The sequence below is a fragment of the Vidua macroura genome, chromosome 32, assembly GCF_024509145.1.
Source record: "Vidua macroura isolate BioBank_ID:100142 chromosome 32, ASM2450914v1, whole genome shotgun sequence".
NCBI lineage: Eukaryota > Metazoa > Chordata > Aves > Passeriformes > Viduidae > Vidua > Vidua macroura.
The window spans coordinates 738,974-755,731 of record NC_071602.1 but is presented as its reverse complement, the minus strand read 5'-3'; the positions used below and the strand labels follow the sequence as shown (position 1 = coordinate 755,731).

At 59.9% G+C, this 16,758-nt stretch overlaps 2 protein-coding genes across 2 annotated transcripts; one reads left to right on the top strand and one right to left on the bottom strand.

Annotated features, from left to right (window-relative positions):
- The first annotated feature begins 4,915 nt into the window (after positions 1-4,915).
- Positions 4,916-8,042, top strand: LOC128820910 (serine/threonine-protein kinase pim-1-like). Its single transcript, XM_054001754.1, is given in 6 exon segments — positions 4,916-5,589; positions 5,718-5,768; positions 5,972-6,338; positions 6,982-7,161; positions 7,417-7,566; positions 7,757-8,042. Coding segments are annotated over 5 exon segments (1,269 nt in total). The 5' UTR covers positions 4,916-5,025; the 3' UTR covers positions 7,524-7,566; positions 7,757-8,042.
- Positions 8,043-10,539: 2,497 nt separating this feature from the next.
- LOC128820886 (uncharacterized) lies at positions 10,540-15,863 on the bottom strand. Its single transcript, XM_054001725.1, has 14 exons — positions 15,653-15,863; positions 15,286-15,350; positions 14,695-14,843; positions 14,225-14,372; positions 13,792-13,979; positions 13,567-13,704; positions 13,164-13,278; positions 12,850-12,990; positions 12,479-12,655; positions 12,190-12,345; positions 11,929-12,030; positions 11,580-11,682; positions 11,251-11,307; positions 10,540-10,960 (listed from the first exon to the last, which is right to left on the bottom strand). The coding sequence occupies exons 1-14, from the start codon at positions 15,771-15,773 to the stop codon at positions 10,761-10,763; spliced, it is 1,860 nt and encodes a 619-aa protein (XP_053857700.1). The 5' UTR covers positions 15,774-15,863; the 3' UTR covers positions 10,540-10,760.
- Positions 15,864-16,758: the final 895 nt, after the last annotated feature.

Genomic DNA, 16,758 nt, shown 5'->3' with positions numbered 1-16,758 from the left:
AGGGGGCCATTGCTAAGGGCATGGAGCACATCTGGGAGATGGCTTCTCCATGGGGACAGGTTCCCATCTCCTGCTTTTGTCAACTGCTCTTTTAGCAATCCCTTCACCCGTTCAACCAATCCTGCAGCTTGGGGATTGTCTGGGACATGAAAAACCCAGCAGTCTTAATCACTTTATTTCTCACAATAATAGAAAAAGCATTCTGCATCACAGTATCAGCAAATCCTATAAAACCAGCCAATTTCATCCCTTCCTCCTTTCTTCATTGTACACAATTCACAAAGTTTACCACTGACAGCTGGGTCTTGGCCAGTCCTTTTCTGTGGGGTATTCAGTGTCACAGTGAGCAGTCAAAGCTGTCAAATTAGTATTGTCAGCATTATTTCACATTATCAATTTTAAATTATACAGATATCAATACAGATAATTGGGTTATATTATATATAGCTATTATTATTATTATTATATCATTTGAACAAATGAACCTGAGTTCATGATTTAAACCTTCTTCTGTCACTCCATGTGGGAGTATTCTAACAACAGTTTTTCCTTCTGTTGGTGCTGTTTCCAATGTGCTGTTAACAAAATCCATCTCCGTCTTCCCAAACCCACAAGATCTTTTCCTTTTCCCATATGCAATTTTTGGATGCATTTTAAGACATCCAGGAGTTTAGCCTCTTTTAACCGACTGCCCCACTGCTCACATGGTGCTCTGACCTCAGCCCACTCCAGAGCCAGGGAACTCCAGGGAAGGGCTTCCCATCTGGGAATTCCTGATGGGACTGATTCCTCACATCTACATTTAAAAAGTGACATTTTGTTGTCATCTGGCCAGACTGTGCCAGTTTTGTTTTACCAGTGGGCAGGGTCAGCACCAAAGACACAGACACCAACTGAAGGAATCAGTGTCATTGACTGTAGCTCAAAGCAGCAAAGAATCACAAAAGGAGCAGCTCAGCAATGCACCCAGCCATCACCACCAAAGATTGCAGCAGTGATTAAGAAAGATCCAACCCCAGTTACCCTCAGGCTTTACCTTCCCCCAGATCCACACAGCAGCTGGGGAAGCTGTCACAGCCAAGGGCTGCAGAGCCACTCCCGGACTCTGGCAATTCCTGCAGGTGCCTCCAGCCACAGGTGAGGCTCCAGCCTCACTGTGAGAGGGCCCAGCTCTGATAGTGCCGAATGAACAAACTGACAGCACTTCTGGTGTGGGAACATCTGGTTTCATTCTCCTCTTGGGTTCCTCCCAAAGCCTGGCCAGGGCCCAAGAGGAACCAAGGGAGGTGACTTTGACCATACAGCCCCAGACAAGGCCAGATGTCAGATTTCATGGCCTTGTCCTGCTTCTAAATACAGAAAGGTCAATACATGTTTCACTAATGAGTGTATACATCTATCACAGCACTAATGACCATGCATATTTCATTAATGAGCAGATACAAAGACAACCTTTGGCTGGAAGGTTCATCCAGAGGCCACCTTTGGCTCAGGGCCTGTTGTTCAGGCCTCACTCAGGGCTGTTGTCCAGGCCTTGGCACTTCAGGGACGTGGTTTAGTGCTGGGCTTGACAGTGCTGCGTGACCGGCTGGACTGGATGAGCTCAGAGGACTTTCCCAACAGAAAGGATTCTATAATTCCATGATTCCATCTGCTGCATTCAGCCAGCTCCATGTTAGCAGCATTAAATTGCTCAGAAAGTTTCTTCTTGCTCATCCCTTGAGGCCTGAGGCTTCAGCCCCTTCAGCTCCTGGTGCTCAGCTGCTCATGCTGAACCAGATGAGTCGGAGAGAAGAACACAGTCCATCCAATTCCTTCTGGGACACGGAGAGGGGAGGCTGTGGAAACAGGAGCATTGTTTGCTGTGGTCTCCTCTCTGCCCTTCACGCCTTTCAGCGCTTTGAACCAGCCCAGAGCTTTCTCCAAGAGTGCAATGGAGCAGCTGTTCCTGCTCCCCGGTCTGGCTCTCTCCAGTCTCTCACCTTGCCTGCTTTTGTCCCTCTTGCTGTGCCCTCTGCTCCCCCAGGGCTCGGTGGCTGCTGCCCAGGACTGTGGGACTGGCACAGATCCAGTGGGCGAGACCCTCCTTTCTCTGCCCTTGGAGCTGCCTGGGCACAGTAGCCTTTTCCATCTGGAAGCTCCCCATGGACAGCTGTCCCCAGCTCTGTTCCTTGAACAACCTCCAGGAGCCCAGGGCTGCCACCTCAAGTCCCTGCTGGCCCTGTGGGCTCCCAGGTGCCTCAGGCTGCTGTGACACCGCTGCACAGGGGAGGGAAGAGTGGCAGGGGCTGTGCTGAAAGTCAGCTCCATGTGCTGCTGCTGCTGGGGGGTCATTTGTCCAGCCCTGCCCCAGAGTCAGGGGGCAGATCCAGGCCCTGCTGCTGCTCCCTGGGGATCAGCCCCAGTTTGGGTGCTGCTGTCAGGGCCAGCAGGAGCGGTGGCTGCAGCAGCGGGTGCTGACAGTGCCCCAAGCCCCGGGGCCAGAGGGGTCCCTGGGCTGGGGCTGGGAGGGAGCTGCCCCTTGTTCTCCCCCTGCCTCACCCAGAGCTGGGCCAGGCACAAGGGGGGCAGCAGAGCCAGCGGGGAGCCTGCGAGTCTCTTCCAGCCCTGTCTGCTCCGAGTTTGGGCCTTGGAGCCTCAGGTGGCCAAAGGCAGCTGCTGCTGGTCCCTCTGTGTGCCCGTGTTCAGCAGTGCTGCTCCATCAGTCTGTGCCCAGCAACGGGGAAAAGCCTCAGCCCTGCAGGGCCAGGAGCTGCCGGGCTCTGCCTGAGCAGCTCAGCCAGGTTGAAGGGAGCTGCTCCCCACGGGAACCAGGAGCAAAGGACACTCCTTTTATAGGACATGTTTTCTATTTAAAGGAAAAAAAAAAAGAAAAAGAAAAAGCAATAAAAAACTATATAAATGTGAAAGATAAAAACAAAACCTAAGTGTGTTGTGAAAAAACTTCTTTAGCTTAGGATTAAGTGGTAACTGATCTTATGAAAAAGAGAACTCAGTTATTTACTTTATGAATGAGCTGATGGCATGGATCCATCTAACTGACCTCAGCAGACTTTTTAAAAGTTTTAGGGGTTTGTTTCCAACATTGTTATTTTAAATTGTGGTTGAAGCAATAGGAAATTGCTTTGTGCCCTTCCAGCTCCAAGCAGGACTGGGAATCTAAACTCTATCAAATCACAAACCCTTCAGAAGATGCCCTTGCTTCTCACCCTATGAATGAGCTGCACATTCCCTTTGAAACTGTCAGGGGTTTCTTAAAGACACAAAGTCCCACTTAGAGCTTTTTGCTCTGGTTTGGAAGTGGGAAGGGCAATTCTCCATCCATCAGCTCCAGCCTGCACTGCCTCAGGAACACGGCCCACTCGCCAGGTTTGGCCCACTCATGGCACTTCTAGAGGAGGAAGAAAGTGCAACTGCACCATTCCAGCCAAAAAGGAATGGAGAGTGGGACAGACAAAACATCCTGGGGAGATGCAGGCATTCAGCTGGGACTGTGGAGAGTTTGGTCCTTGCCAATGGGATGTGTGTCCCCAAGCGCAATCTCCTGGCCTGCAGGAGAGTCTCGCTCACCTGCCAAAGCAGAAAGCTCAGGGCTGTGCTCAGAAGGGGCTCGTCTGATGCAAAGCTGTCAGAGCAATGTGAGGGCAGAGCCAGCCCAGCTGTGCCCAGGGCTGAGCCCAGCAGAGCCCTGGCAGAGCCCAGAGCAGCCTCAGCACCCGCAGAGCCCGGCTGCAAGGAGAGAAACCAGAAAGTGCCCCTCAGCTGAAGGCTCCTGTCCCCTTGTCCCAGCCGCCCGCGGTGCCCAGGCCATGCTGGCTGTGCCCAGAGCGGTGCCCAGAGCTGCCCATCACTGCTGCCTTTGGCAGCAGAGCAGGAGGGCAGGACATGTGCCCAGCCTGCAGCCAGCCACGGCACATCCAGCCCTCAGCAGCTGCCCAGAGCAGGATGGTCCTGTGCTCGCTGCCATCTCCCCAAAGCTCTGATCCCACCATGCCAAGCAGACGGGACCCACGTCATGCCATCCCCCTGTAAGAGACGGTCCAAACTTTCCTTCATTTGCCTCACGGCCGTCACAAGGACCCTGCAGACCCCTGACAGGAGTTCTGGCCTGGCTGGGGTGGACTCGCGTTGAGGAATTGTCACAGCTCCCCAGCCCACAAGGAAGAGAAAGAACAAGCTGTCAAGTTTCGCAAACATTTGTCCTGCTTTGCTGCAAAAGTTGTGCTGCACACACAGTGTGGAAAGTCAAGAGAAGCTGCAGTTGGTGGCACATCTTGTGACAGAAGCTGCACCTCATTCCCCAGGAAAAGTTCTTGGAAAGAGCAAACAGGACTCCCAGGAGTAGAGTCCGGGAAAACTGAAACAGCTTTTAGGAAATGAAATGAAAATGGAAAGAAACAATCCAAGATGTTTTTCTCTATTTATTTTCATGCTCCCCTTTTCCATCTTGCACTACTTCTCTATGCCATGAATTCCAAATGCATCTCACCTCTAAGATCCATGACATGGCAAGGTCTAGACACTGGAAAATACCATGAGCTAGACACAGTGTGCCTTCCCCTGGTTTTCTTGGAAAGCAATGCTGTAAACTAAATGCAGTGCTTGGGTCAGGTACAAATTCTGCATTCAGGGAATGTGCCCCGACAGGGTTTGATCCTCAGCAGGGACAATGCACAGCAGCGACCGAGGGGATCCCTGTGCCCCTGTGCAGGAGTCCAGACTCTGGGTCTGGGCTGAACAGCGCAAAGTTCCCGTGTTTGGACAGGCTCAGGGGCTGCCCCCGGGGAGCGCGGGGCTGGGCGCGGGGGCGAGCGGGCAACGGACAAACGGACACGGGGACAAACGGCCCCGGAGCTTCAGTTGCAGCGGCAGCAGCGGCAGCAGCAGCAGCAGCAGCAGACAGAGCAGCGAAAGCAGCAACTTTGTGGAGTCGCTCTTGCTCCTCCTCTCCCTCTCCCGCTGTCCCGCAGCCTCTCCCGCTCTCCCGTTCCCGCTGTCCCCTCCTCTCTCGGTCTCTCTCTCCCCATGCCCGGCCGGGCCATGCCCCCGGCCCGCCCCCGGCCCCGGGCGGGGCTGTCCCGTCCCCGGCCCCGGCCGTCCCGCCGCCGTCTCGCCCCCGCCCGGCTCTGGCCGTGCTGGCGCTGGCGCTGCTGGGCGGGCATCAGTGCCTGGGGCTGGGGCGGCATCGCCTCCCTTTGGCTCCGCCTGGCCCGAGCCCGGCCCCGGCCCCGGCCCCGGCCCCGGCCCCGGCTCCTCCCGGGCCCCGCGGAGGACACAGGCGGCGCGGCCGCTGTCGCCGCCTCCGCTGCGGCTTCCCCGGCCCGAGCTCCGCCGCTCGGCAGCGCGGCCGCTGGCCCCGAGCCGCCGCTGTCCCGTTGCCAGGAGCGAACGCCTGGGGATGGCCGGCCCGGGGCGCTTGAGGGGCGCTCGGGGGCCGCTCCTGGCCCCGGGCCGAGCGCTGACAGCCGCGTCCCGCCGGCAGGGAAGGCGCAGCAGGGCCTGAAGGAGCAGTACCGGCTGGGTTCCCTGCTGGGCCGCGGCGGCTTCGGCAGCGTCTTCGCGGCCACGCGGCTCTCGGACGGCGCCCCGGTGAGCGGCAGGGACGGCGGCGGGAGCAGGAGGAGGAACAGGAGGAGGAACAGGAGGAGGAGGAGGAGGAGGATGGGGCTGGGCAGGGCGGGCGGCGAGCTGAGCCCGCTGCTTCTCTTGGCTTGCAGGTGGCCATCAAAAGGGTGCCACAGAACCGCGTCCTGCACTGGGGCGAGCTGGTGAGTGCGCGGGGCCAGCGGCAGAAGCCGGGGCGTGCCGGGCGGGGATGAGCCGGGGCCCGGCAGGTGGAAGCCACCGGGACGCCTGGAGGGAGAACGGGCGTGGGGCCAGCGCAGGGCGCAGAGCATCCCGGGCTGGGCGAGGGCTTCCCGAGCCCCGGCACGGCCTCAGCCCCACTGACGGCATCGCGCTCCTCCCGCAGCCCGACGGCACCAGCGCACCCCTGGAGGTCGTGCTGCTGGCCAAGGTGTCCACTGGCTTCCCCGGTGTCGTCCAGCTGCTGGAGTGGCTTGAGCTCCCCAACGACATCTTGATGGTGCTGGAGCGCCCAAAGCGGTCTCAGGACCTGCGCCATTTCATTCGGGCACGGGGGTTCCTGTCCGAGGAGGTGGCGCGGGAGCTGTTCCGCCAGGTGCTGGAGGCCGTGCGGCACTGCACCAGCTGCGGGGTCCTCAACAGGGACATCAAACCAGGGAACATCCTGGTTGACCTGGCCACCGGGGAGGCTAAATTGATCGACTTTGGCTGTGGCACCTACCTGCAAGACACAGCCTACACTCACTTTGCATGTGAGTCCACACAGGGCTGTGCTCCCGGTCCCAGCATCTCACGGCCCAACATCTCCTAGCCCAAGCTGGCTGTGGCATCGGGGATTGTCCCTTTTGCTGCCCTTGATGGCACTGAGATTTCAGCCGAGTTGCGTTTCAGCAGGGCTGGGTGGGGAGCCAGCTTCCAGCCCTGCTGGCAGCCTTTGCCCACCACTCTGCCCAGGGCTGGGGCTGGGGCTGGGGCAGCCAGCCCAACAAAAACACCCGTGGGTGGGGGTAGCAGAGAGGGGGGGCCAGAACCTGTGCCCCAGCCGGTTTGGTGTGCAGGTGAGAAAGGGCTTGGACTGCTCCACTCACCGGGTTTGCTTTGGATTCATAATGTTTCTTGGGGCAATGCAGGCAGGGAGGATGAAGGCATGGTTTTCCCCAGCACTGAGTGGGTTTTTCCTTGTCATACTTGGGCCTTGCCAGGGCTTCAGCTGCCCTCTTTCAAGACCAGTGGCTTCTTTTCCAACCCCAAGTCTGTACACAAGTCCCAGGTGCTGGCCAGAGGGCAGCGGTCACCCCGTGTGCCACTGGGGCAGCCCCCGCATGCCCAGGGATGCTGGGGCCAGGCTCTGGGAGCAGCAGCATCCCCCTGCTGAAGCCCATCTCTATTCCATAGGAACACGGTCATACAGCCCCCCGGAATGGATGCATTTTGGCTGGTACTACGGCAAGCCAGCTACTGTCTGGTCCCTGGGCATCGTGCTGCACCAGATGGTCTGCGGGGAGCACCCTTTCAGGGGCTGCCAGAACATCAGCTGGGACCATCAGCTCTCGCTGCCACAACGGCTCTCTCAAGGTGGATCCTCATCTCTGGCCACAGGGGCAATACCAGTGCTGGGAGACAGCAGCAGCTCGTGAGCATCCCGCTCTGGCAGCTGCTGAGGAGGGGGCACATGTCCTGCTCTCCTGCTCTCCTCCACAACTGGGAATTGATGGGAAAGTTTAGGCCCAGCTCTGAGCACATCCAGCATGGCCTGGGCACGGGAATAGTGGGGCAAAGCCAACAGGAGCCTTCTCCAACTGACCGGCGGGTTCTGGTTTCTCTGCCCAGAGTGCCAAGATCTGATCAGGAGGTGTTTATCCATGCTGGACATGGAAAGGCCTTCGTTAGAAGAGCTGTTGTGTGATCCCTGGATGCAGGACGTTCATCTGCCCTAGAAGAAGGGAGAGAGCCACAGGCACACTTTGATGCAAGGCCCTGGTAAGTTACAGCCCCACACACGCCTTGGCAATCAGAAGCACAGGAACCCAGACTTTTTTGTGCTGCCTGTGTCACTGCCCAGGGGTCATCAGATGGGAACATGCAGCCCTTGTGCTGGAGCGGAGCTGCTCTGCCCAGCACTGGTGGCCGCCATCTGAGCTGGTTTTGCTTGTCCTTGGTTCCCTGACAGCTGGGGCCCTGGGCAGAACCCTGACAGCCTGGTCTCAGCCCCAGGGAAGGAGAAGGAGCCCCTGGAGAAGCTGTACCAGGTGGGGCTGCTGCTGCTGGAGACAGTGAGGACAACATCAAGGATGACAACCTCTTGCTCCACCTGGTCACCGGCAGGCTGAAGATGACGTCACTTTGATTCTGGCACCTTCTCCAAAGCCAGGCTCCACAGGGAATTTGCAGATGAGTCCACACACAGGGGATGCTCCCAGATTTGGGCATTGCACAGCCTGGCCGGGAACAGAAGGTTCCCCTTTTGCTGGGATCCTTCAGTCGGCTGCCCAGCTGCTTTTGGCAGGGCTCGGGGCATGGGCTGGGGTGGGTACGAAATGGGAGTGGGCTCCTGGCCCTGCCAACAGCCCCCACAACCCACCGTGCCCCGGGCTGGGGCTGGGGCTGGGGCAGCCAGCCCGACACAAACCAACCTTCATGGTGGGAGCAGAGGTGGGACTCCAGAACCTGTGCAGGGGCTGCTTTGCTTTGCAGGCAAGGAAGGGCTTGGGCTGCTCCCCTGCCCTTGTTTGCTTTGGGATCACTCTTATTTTGGGGGGCAGTGCAGGGGGAAGGGAGAAAGCCTGGGCTTCCTTCACCCGTGGGTGGGTTTTTCCCTGGCATGCAGGGCTTGGGCCTTCCTCAAGCCCCAGAGAGAGATATGATTTTTGACCTTTTTTCTTGTTTCCCCTTTTTGTCTGTAATCTACTTTCAATAATTTGTTGTGTGTTTTTCTAGAGGAAGCATTCTAGGTGGGGTCCAGTCTGGATGGGGAAGTGCTTGGGAGCAGCTGCGGCGTGGATGGGCCGTGCCCTTGGAGAAGGCTGAGGACATCGTTTGGGACCAGCTTTTCTTCCAGCGGTGGATGGCGTCAGGTGGGTCCCGTCTGCTTGGCATGGTGGGATCAGAGCTTTGGGGAGATGGCAGCAAGCACAGGAGCATCCTGCTCTGGGCAGCTGCTGAGGGCTGGATGTGCCGTGGCTGGCTGCAGGCTGGGCACATGTCCTGCCCTCCTGCTCTGCTGCCAAAGGCAACAGTGATGGGCAGCTCTGGGCACCGCTCTGGGCACGGCCAGCATGGCCTGGGCACCGCGGGCGGCTGGGACAAGGGGACAGGAGCCTTCAGCTGAGGGGCACTTTCTGGTTTCTCTCCTTGCAGCCGGGCTCTGCGGGTGCTGAGGCTATTCTGGGCTCTGCCAGGGCTCTGCTGGAGCTCAGCACCGGGACAGAATCAGCCCAAGAAGAAATGGTGTGACCTGCAGCACAGACTTGCTTGAGCGTTTCAGCAACACAGCTCAAGTTTGCAGAGTGTACACCTCCAAGGGAAAACATGCCACCACCCAAAAATTAAACTTGTTCAATACTTTTCTGAGATGAAATCAATCTGGGATGACCCCAAATGACATTTTGCAGCTTGCTCAAGCTGTAGCTCAGCCCTTCTCTGAACAGTTCTCTCCCCCACCTGCATTTTACTTCCCAACTGCTCCTCTTTTCCCCCAGTGAGTTCCCAGCCTGTGGCAGTCTCCATCACACTTCTGCCTTCCTTGATGCCCCTCACCACGAGGAAGGCCGAGCCCCCAGCTTAGGGACTCATCCTGTCACTGGCTGAGGGGCAGCAATGTCTCAGAGGTCTGGTTGGATTTTAGTGGCATTCAGAGCTGCTCTCCAGCCCTCAACTATCCTCACTGCTGAGCTCCCACTCCCTTTTCCTTGTCCTTTCAGCAGGATGAGCTCTGTGAATCCCCTTGGGCCTCCCCACTCTTCCCAGCCCATGCACCCCCCTCAGTTAGGCTGAAGCTGCAGCTTCTCTGTCTCCTCTGGCACACCAGTCCAGTCCCCTGTGCGGGGAGTCCCAGCCCCAGAGCGCAGCACCCAACAGTGCCGTCCGGGCTGGAGCAGCTGCCCTGCAGCCCTGGCTTGGCTCTTGGTGGCAAGGGAATGCTCCCTGTTTGCAGCTGTCCCTGCAGGATGGCCCCAGGGCAGAGCCCAGCTCCCACTGCAGCCCTGAAGCTTGGGGCAGACAGTGGTCCCAGAGCTGAGGTTCATGGGGAGCACCCGCAGCTGTGCCTGGCACTCTGTTGCCGTGTGTCACAGTGCAGGCTGCCTTGTACTGGGTGAATGGACCAGCCCCTGCTTTGACTGACAGGGGCCTCGCCCATCACATCTCTCCCAAGGCTGCAGGCATTTCACAGGCCAGAATCTGAAGGGGCGCAGAGATCCGACCAGTGAAATTATCCAGACTGGCTTTTTCAAAGGCCCCTTAGAAGGAAGGGCTTGAGCACAAATGCTCGCTGTTTGCCCCATGAACATTGGGCTGAGTGGTCTCTTTGGCTCCAACCCACTTTCCTCCTTGAGCCAACGTTACCCACTGCCTCCCACATCCCCCCCGTGCCTTCCCACTGCCTTGTCCTGTCAGGGCTTTCGCAGCCCCTCATCCCTTGGTGGCCCCATCCCCTCAGGGTCTCCCTCAGCCCGGCCAACCTGCCTGGCAGCAGCGCCACAGCCCCACAGGAGCTCCCGAGGAGCCCCATCCAGAGGCACCTCGGAGCCCTCAGCAATGCAGCCAGCAACACACGGGCAGGAGGACACAGATGGCCGTTCCTGCCTGGGACAGGGCTTGTGGCCATCTCCAGGCATCGGTCTCACAGGGATCCCTGGAACTCCGGCCCCTGCCCACCGGCTCTGTTGGCAGCACAAAGGCTTCAGCAAAACCACCAAAGGCCAAGGGGCTTCTGGCCATTTTCCCTGCAAGCCTGCACGTGCCTGGGCAGCTTGCTGAGCCCAGGCACCCTTTGCTCCCTCTTCCCCTATGCCCTGCAGAGCCTGGGCAGCAAAAGAAAGATCCTGGGAGTCTGTCTATTATAACACATCCTATATTTATATCCTACAGAAAAGCAAAAAGAAGGAAAGAACAACACTGAAGAAAGGAAACATTCCTGCTGGCTCAGGTGGCCCCAGCAGACAGAGCCTCTGGGATCAGCACTCTGCACAGCTCCGGCAGCGCAGCCAGCCGAGCCCCAAGAGACGAGGCCGTGTCCTCCATGCCCTGCGGAGCTGATCATGCAGGCTGTCCAAGATGGAATATCCAGCTCTCTCTACTGCTGGGAGGACGTACAACGTTTGAATTGCCAGGCTTCCAACGGCGACGCTGATGTCATTTGCCGTGCCTTCAAGGGCTGAAAGAGAGAGCAACAGAGCCATGGTCAGATCCCGGATCTGAGGGGACCCGAGGAGACCTCCCTGCCAGGGCCATCCCAGCCGGCTCCGGCCACGGCCAGCAGGGAATAAGGGACAAACGGGATCAGCCCGAAGCTGCTGGCCACGGATCCCCCAGGTGGCCCTGAAATCTCCGTGTGCTCTGCCCACGCCGCCCCTCGTCCGCACAGGGAGCAGAGCCCTGCGCAACCGGGGCACGGCTTGCAGCTCCCCCGCCAGCCCCCGCTGACAGCCCGCTGCCCTCACTCACCCTCACAGATGAGCTGAAGCTCTTCCTTCTTCCCCCTCAGCTGCCGCCCGGCCATCCCTGCCAACACAGAGCCCGTCACGGCCCAGCGGCACAGCTCCCTGCCAGCGGCGCTGCCAGCCCTGTGGCCACACGGCCTCCTGGCCCGGCAGGGCTCAGCCGGGCCCTTGCCGCACGCTGCCGCCCAAGGGCACGGCTGCAAGAGGGCGGCAGCAGCGCCCAGGCCAGCCGGGGCTCCACCCCGCCGGGCCCGGATGGCGCTGCCGGGGCAGCAGGCGGGGCTGGGGCCGAGCTGCGGCGGGGCGGGGAGGGAGCCCGGGCTCGCGGCTCACCCAGGAACCTGATGGCCGCCTCTCGCAGGGGCTCCTCTGGGCTCTCCAGGTAGGGCATGGCCTGGCGCAGGTGCTCGGCCGCTCTGCTGCTGTCGTCTGCCAGCTGGAGAGAGCGGCAGGAGGGAAGGTTTGGCGCGGGCTCAGCCCCTGGACCGGGCACTCCCTGCGCCCAGCCCCAGCCTCCCCTGCCCGCACCGCCGTGAGCTCGGGCCCACAGGAGCCTGGAGAAGAGCCCGCGCCGCCTCTGGCTGCAGCAGCGGGCAGGGGCACAGCTGCCAGCCCCGCACACTGAGCACCGCGCTCAGGGGGATTCTCCAGCCTGAGGCTGGCACTTCCAGGCCATCCTTACCAGGCACTCGGTGAACTTCCACAGCTTCTTGTTCTTCACCACTTTTTCCAGATCCCTCCTCTTCAGGAACTGGGCCACACAAAGCAGCGTTTCCTGAGAAGCCTGGAGAGCAGCAGAGACGCGGAGATGGCCCCACAGCCCAGGGCGCAGGACCTGTGTCCCTGTGCCAAGGCCTGGAGGAGGCTGCAGCCCAGCAGGCGCCAGGGCAAGAGGCAGCTGAGCCGCCTCCCAGGGGGACAGCAGCAGCCCACGAGTCCTCACCTGTGCCACACGCCCATCCTCGTCATGGCAGTGGAAGAAGAGTGGCAGCAGGCTCTGGCACGCGTGCGTCTTCAGGGCCTTTTTGTCCTTTTCCAGTGGAAGAGACACCAATGTTTGGAAGAGCAGGATGGAGAGCAGCTGCACCTGGCTATTGTCCTGTATGAAAGGAAGAAAAAAAGACCTGAGCATCGGCTGCATGGGGCTCAGCTTGGCTCAGGCCTGGAAATCCACAGGGCACAAAGTGTCCGGGCAGCAGCCAGTGGCTGTGGCTGGAGGCAGCGAGCCTTACGTGGTCAAAGAGTGGCAGGAGCGCCTCAACCAGCCGCAGTGCAATGGAGCTGCCTATCAGCATGTCCTTGTCCCGGGAGATAAAGCTGAGGAGCGTGACTGTCATGCTAACTATCTCTCCATCTGCGTCGCACAGGAGCTCCACAAGACTTTCAGTCAGGCTCCCCATTTTTTCACTCTGTGCGGAACACAAGTTTGTGAAACGCCATCCTGCTGCCGCAGGGCCTAGAGGCCAAAGGGCTGTTGCGGAGCACTTGGGCAGCTGAAGCAGGAGGCAGGAGAGCTGGGAGCAGCTGCCCCAGTGCCTAAAGCCCAGCAAAGCCCAAGCGACTGCATTCCCGAGCGCAGCCTCAGCCGCTGCCCCCTTCTCACCATCGAGGGATTGTCAATGAGCTTGAGAAGGGCCCTGAGCGCCAGGCGACGCCTGTCCCTGCACTTGCTGTGCAGGTGCCTTGACAAGATTTGCAGGACTCTGTTAGCACTGCCTCCACTCAAGTTCAGGCACTCGAGGACCTGAAAGGCACAGGGCAGTGACAGGGGACCCGGCCGGCAGGAGCCCGGAACCGCACAGGGCCGGGCCCAGGCAGCAGCACAGGGCGCGGGCACCCGTCCCAGGCAGCTGCGGCTACGAGAGGACAGAGAGCTGGGAGGCAGCTGAGCGAGGCAGCGCTGGCCATCAGGCTCACCTCCACAAGGAAGGCCAGGGCGGGCAGCTCCCAGCGTGGCTCCAGTGTGTTGAGCAGCTGGAGCAGGTAGCGAGCGATCCGGGAGCACAAGGGGATGGAGACACGGGATATCTCCCTGGCAGGAGAAAAAGTAACCAAGACTTTGGGCCGGGGGACAAACCTCTCCCAGGACAGACTCACAGAGGTCTGGTCTTTCCCCAGCATCCTGCAATTTGGGGATTCCCAAATCCCTGGGCTATTTGGGAGGCAGCTCCTTGTGGGTACCCTCCTCTGCCAGCCTTTTCCAGTCTGCTTGGCTGTGCCTCGGTGACAAGGCCCTCTGGCCCACGACCACTGGGACTGTGTGGGGCACCCTGGGCACAGAGCACAAATGTCAGAGGCAGCGGGGAGAAGAGGGTCTCACCTGGCCAGCAGACCCACGGCATAGTGGTGGGTGTCAGCACACAGCAGCGTGTCCCAGCCACGCTTGCGTTCCATTGCCAGCACCACATCCTCGTGCTCCATTTGGCAGAGCAGGGACTTCAGGGTCCGCACTGCAAACCTGCGTGCAGAGCAAAGCCCAGGTCACGCTGGGAGCACTGGCTCCTGCCCAGGGATGTGGCAGGGACAGAGGAGTGGGATGGAGTACCTGTTGGGGCTGGTGGCAAGGCCGTATTGCTGCTGGCATCCCTTCCAGAAGGTATCGACCTCCTCTGGCATATCCAGAGTGCTGAAGAACACTTGGAAGAGCAGATGCACAAGTAGGTGGGGGAAATACACCGTCACCATCTGTGGGACACAGGGCACCTGGAGGATCTTCCACATCACCAGAGTTGCCTGCAAAGGACAAAGCCCCCCGAGACAGCGCTCAGTGCCAAGGTGTCCGTGTGGCAGGGCCCGAGCACGGGAGGGAGAGGCCCGGAGAGACGCAGGGGGAGCAGCGGGCCTGGTGCCCCTGAAGCTGCCCCGAGGCCAGGTTTCAGCCCAGCGCCTGAGGCAGGGAGATGCAGTGGGGCAAGGAGGATGGAGAGCTGCTGGGCAGGTGGCCTTGGGACCAGCAAAGGCCAGTTGCAGAAACTCACAGCCAGGACAAAGACACCCGTTTTGTCCCCATCAGAGGTGAACGTGCTGTGCTCTGGCCAACTCCCCAGCACATCGAGGAGTATCAGCTGCACTGGCTCGGCAGTCCTGGGAGAGCACATGATGCTCTTCCACATGGTGAAAGCAGCTCTGTGGGGTTAGAGCTCTGTCTCAGGGGGGTCTGGGACACAGCACCGTGGCCTGGGCAGCAGCGGGGACCTGAGCTGGCTGCCGGCTCTGCCTCTGCCCACTGCCCCTCGCCACCAGCGCCCAGGCAGCCCAGGCCTGTGGGGACAGGCCCCTGAGGGGCAGCGAGGGAGCATGGCAGCAGGCTCGAGGGCTGAGGTGCCAGGGCTGGCAAAGGGAGCAGCCAGAGGGCCCTGGGGACTCTCTGTTGGTCAGACATCTGGCACAGGCTGTACAGGCTGATGGGCTGGGGAGCCCTGAGCCCTCTGGGCAGGTGGCCCCATACCTGTCACAGGATGGGGCCACACACAGGAGCGTCATTACTACATCAGCAGGCTGTTCTTCGGTGAGATCCAGCAGGGCCCTGTTCAGCCGCTGCTCAGCAAACTGATTGTCCATGAGCCACTCGTGGATGTACCTCACCATGGCGGGCACCTGGAGAAGGCATGGGGAAACTTGGAAAGCTGCCAGAGGGAGGAATGTCCCCAGCTTCCCCAGAGAAGTGCTTCCCTTCCCACCACACTGCCATGGCCTCAAAGGCTTCCAGTGACCAGCGGGCGTGGCTTGGGAGGCCAAGCAATTCCTGGGAGGATCAAACCCTGGCCACAGGCTGCTTATTTGCTTTGGATTGCAAAACCCCGCCTCTACGAGCATATCCAGCAGGGCAGCACAGGTCTTGGTTTTGAAGGTGTGTGAATATGCTCTGAGCCCTTTGCCCATGGTGCTGGTCTCTTCCTCCTGAATCCTCTTGATGAATTTGCAAACCAAGTGTAGGAGAAGGGCAGGAAGCCAGGGATGTTCCACGGAATGCTCCAAGCGCGGTGCTCGGCTGAGCGGTGACAGCAGGCCCAGCCCAGGTGGGGATGGCTGCAGGTACCTCCACTGTTCTGCGGAAGAGGCCACGGGCGGGGTCCTGCTCTTGTGTGCGGTCCACGGCTGCATCTGGCAAAGAGCGAGCGCAGCCAGAGCTGAGGGGCTGCGGGAGAGGCCGGAGAACACAGCCCAGCCCTGAGCTCCCCAGGCAGGGACAGCCCTGGGATACCCCAGGGGATGGAGCACGGCCACTGCGGGGTGTCTGCCCGGCCCCTCTTCTGTCCTGTCCGTGGGCATGTCCCCAGGGGATGGGATGGGATGGAATGGGATGGGATGGGATAGGATGCCATGGGATGGGATGCCGTGGGATGGGATGCAATGGTGCCAAGCTGGCTGCAGGCACCAACCCTAAGCCCAGCTCTGCCACTCACCCTCCTGTAGAGTCTTGAACCGCACCACCTCTTTGATCTCCTCTACTGGGGCAGCTCCAGGGCCTTCTTCCTCCTCCTGCACCCAGGCCAGCTTGGGCCCTCTCAGGGATCTCTGCTCCATGGCAGTGACTGGATTTGAGGCGAGTTGCAGGAGAGATGCCTCGGAAAAGCTCCGAGTCAGCGAGTCCTGCAGTTGTGCCTGGAAGGCACCTTCAAGACAGAAGCCTCAGGAAGGCTACAGGACAGCAAGTCCTGCACTCTGGTCTTGAGGGCTGCTGCCACAAGGACAGGAGACTCCTGTCAAGGATTGATTGTGGTCAGGCCTCGAGGGCACCGGTGGCAGGGATGGGAGATGCCTCCGGGGCACCGAGTCCCACGGTCTGCCCTCAAGGGCAGCTGCAGAAGAGAAGCCTCGGGAAGGCCACAGGTCACCAAGTCCTGTGGTCTGGCCTCGAGGTCAGCTGCAGGAATAACGCCTGGGAAAAGCTCCGGGTCAGACACGAACGAGTGCGCTGTGCGGGGGCTCCTCACGGCACCGCTCTGTCCCGTCCTGTCCCGTCGCGTGCTCCAAGCACTCTGGCGTGGTCTTGTCACCGCCAGCTCCTATGTCACCCGTGTCACAAAGGGCCCATGGACACGCTGTCCCCTTCCATGACACGGTGACCACGCAGCACCGTGTCACAAAGAGCCCCTGCACACACTGCCCCCTGCCCTGGGGCCGCCCCCGGCCCACCCAAAGTGGCCCAGGTGGGAAGGAATTCCTCACCCCAAGTGTCTAAGACAGCCCGACAGGGTCTTTAGGAACGGCTGAAACCATCAGCAAATAGAAAAGGAGGAATCCCCAAATTTCCCCCCAAAATTCCCGATTTCCCCCCCCCCCAAATCCCGAATTTTCCCCCCAAAATTCCCGAATTTTCCCCCAGATCTCCTCAGGAGCCTTCATCCCTCCCCCCTCCTCCTCCTTCTCATCTTCCTCCCCGTTCCCACTTTTCCTTCCTCACCTTCCTCCTCCTCCTCCTCCTCCCGAGCCTTCCTCCCCTCCTGGCTCCATCCTCATCTTCCTGAGCCTTCATCTTCCTCCTCCCCGCAGCTCCTTCCTCTTCCTC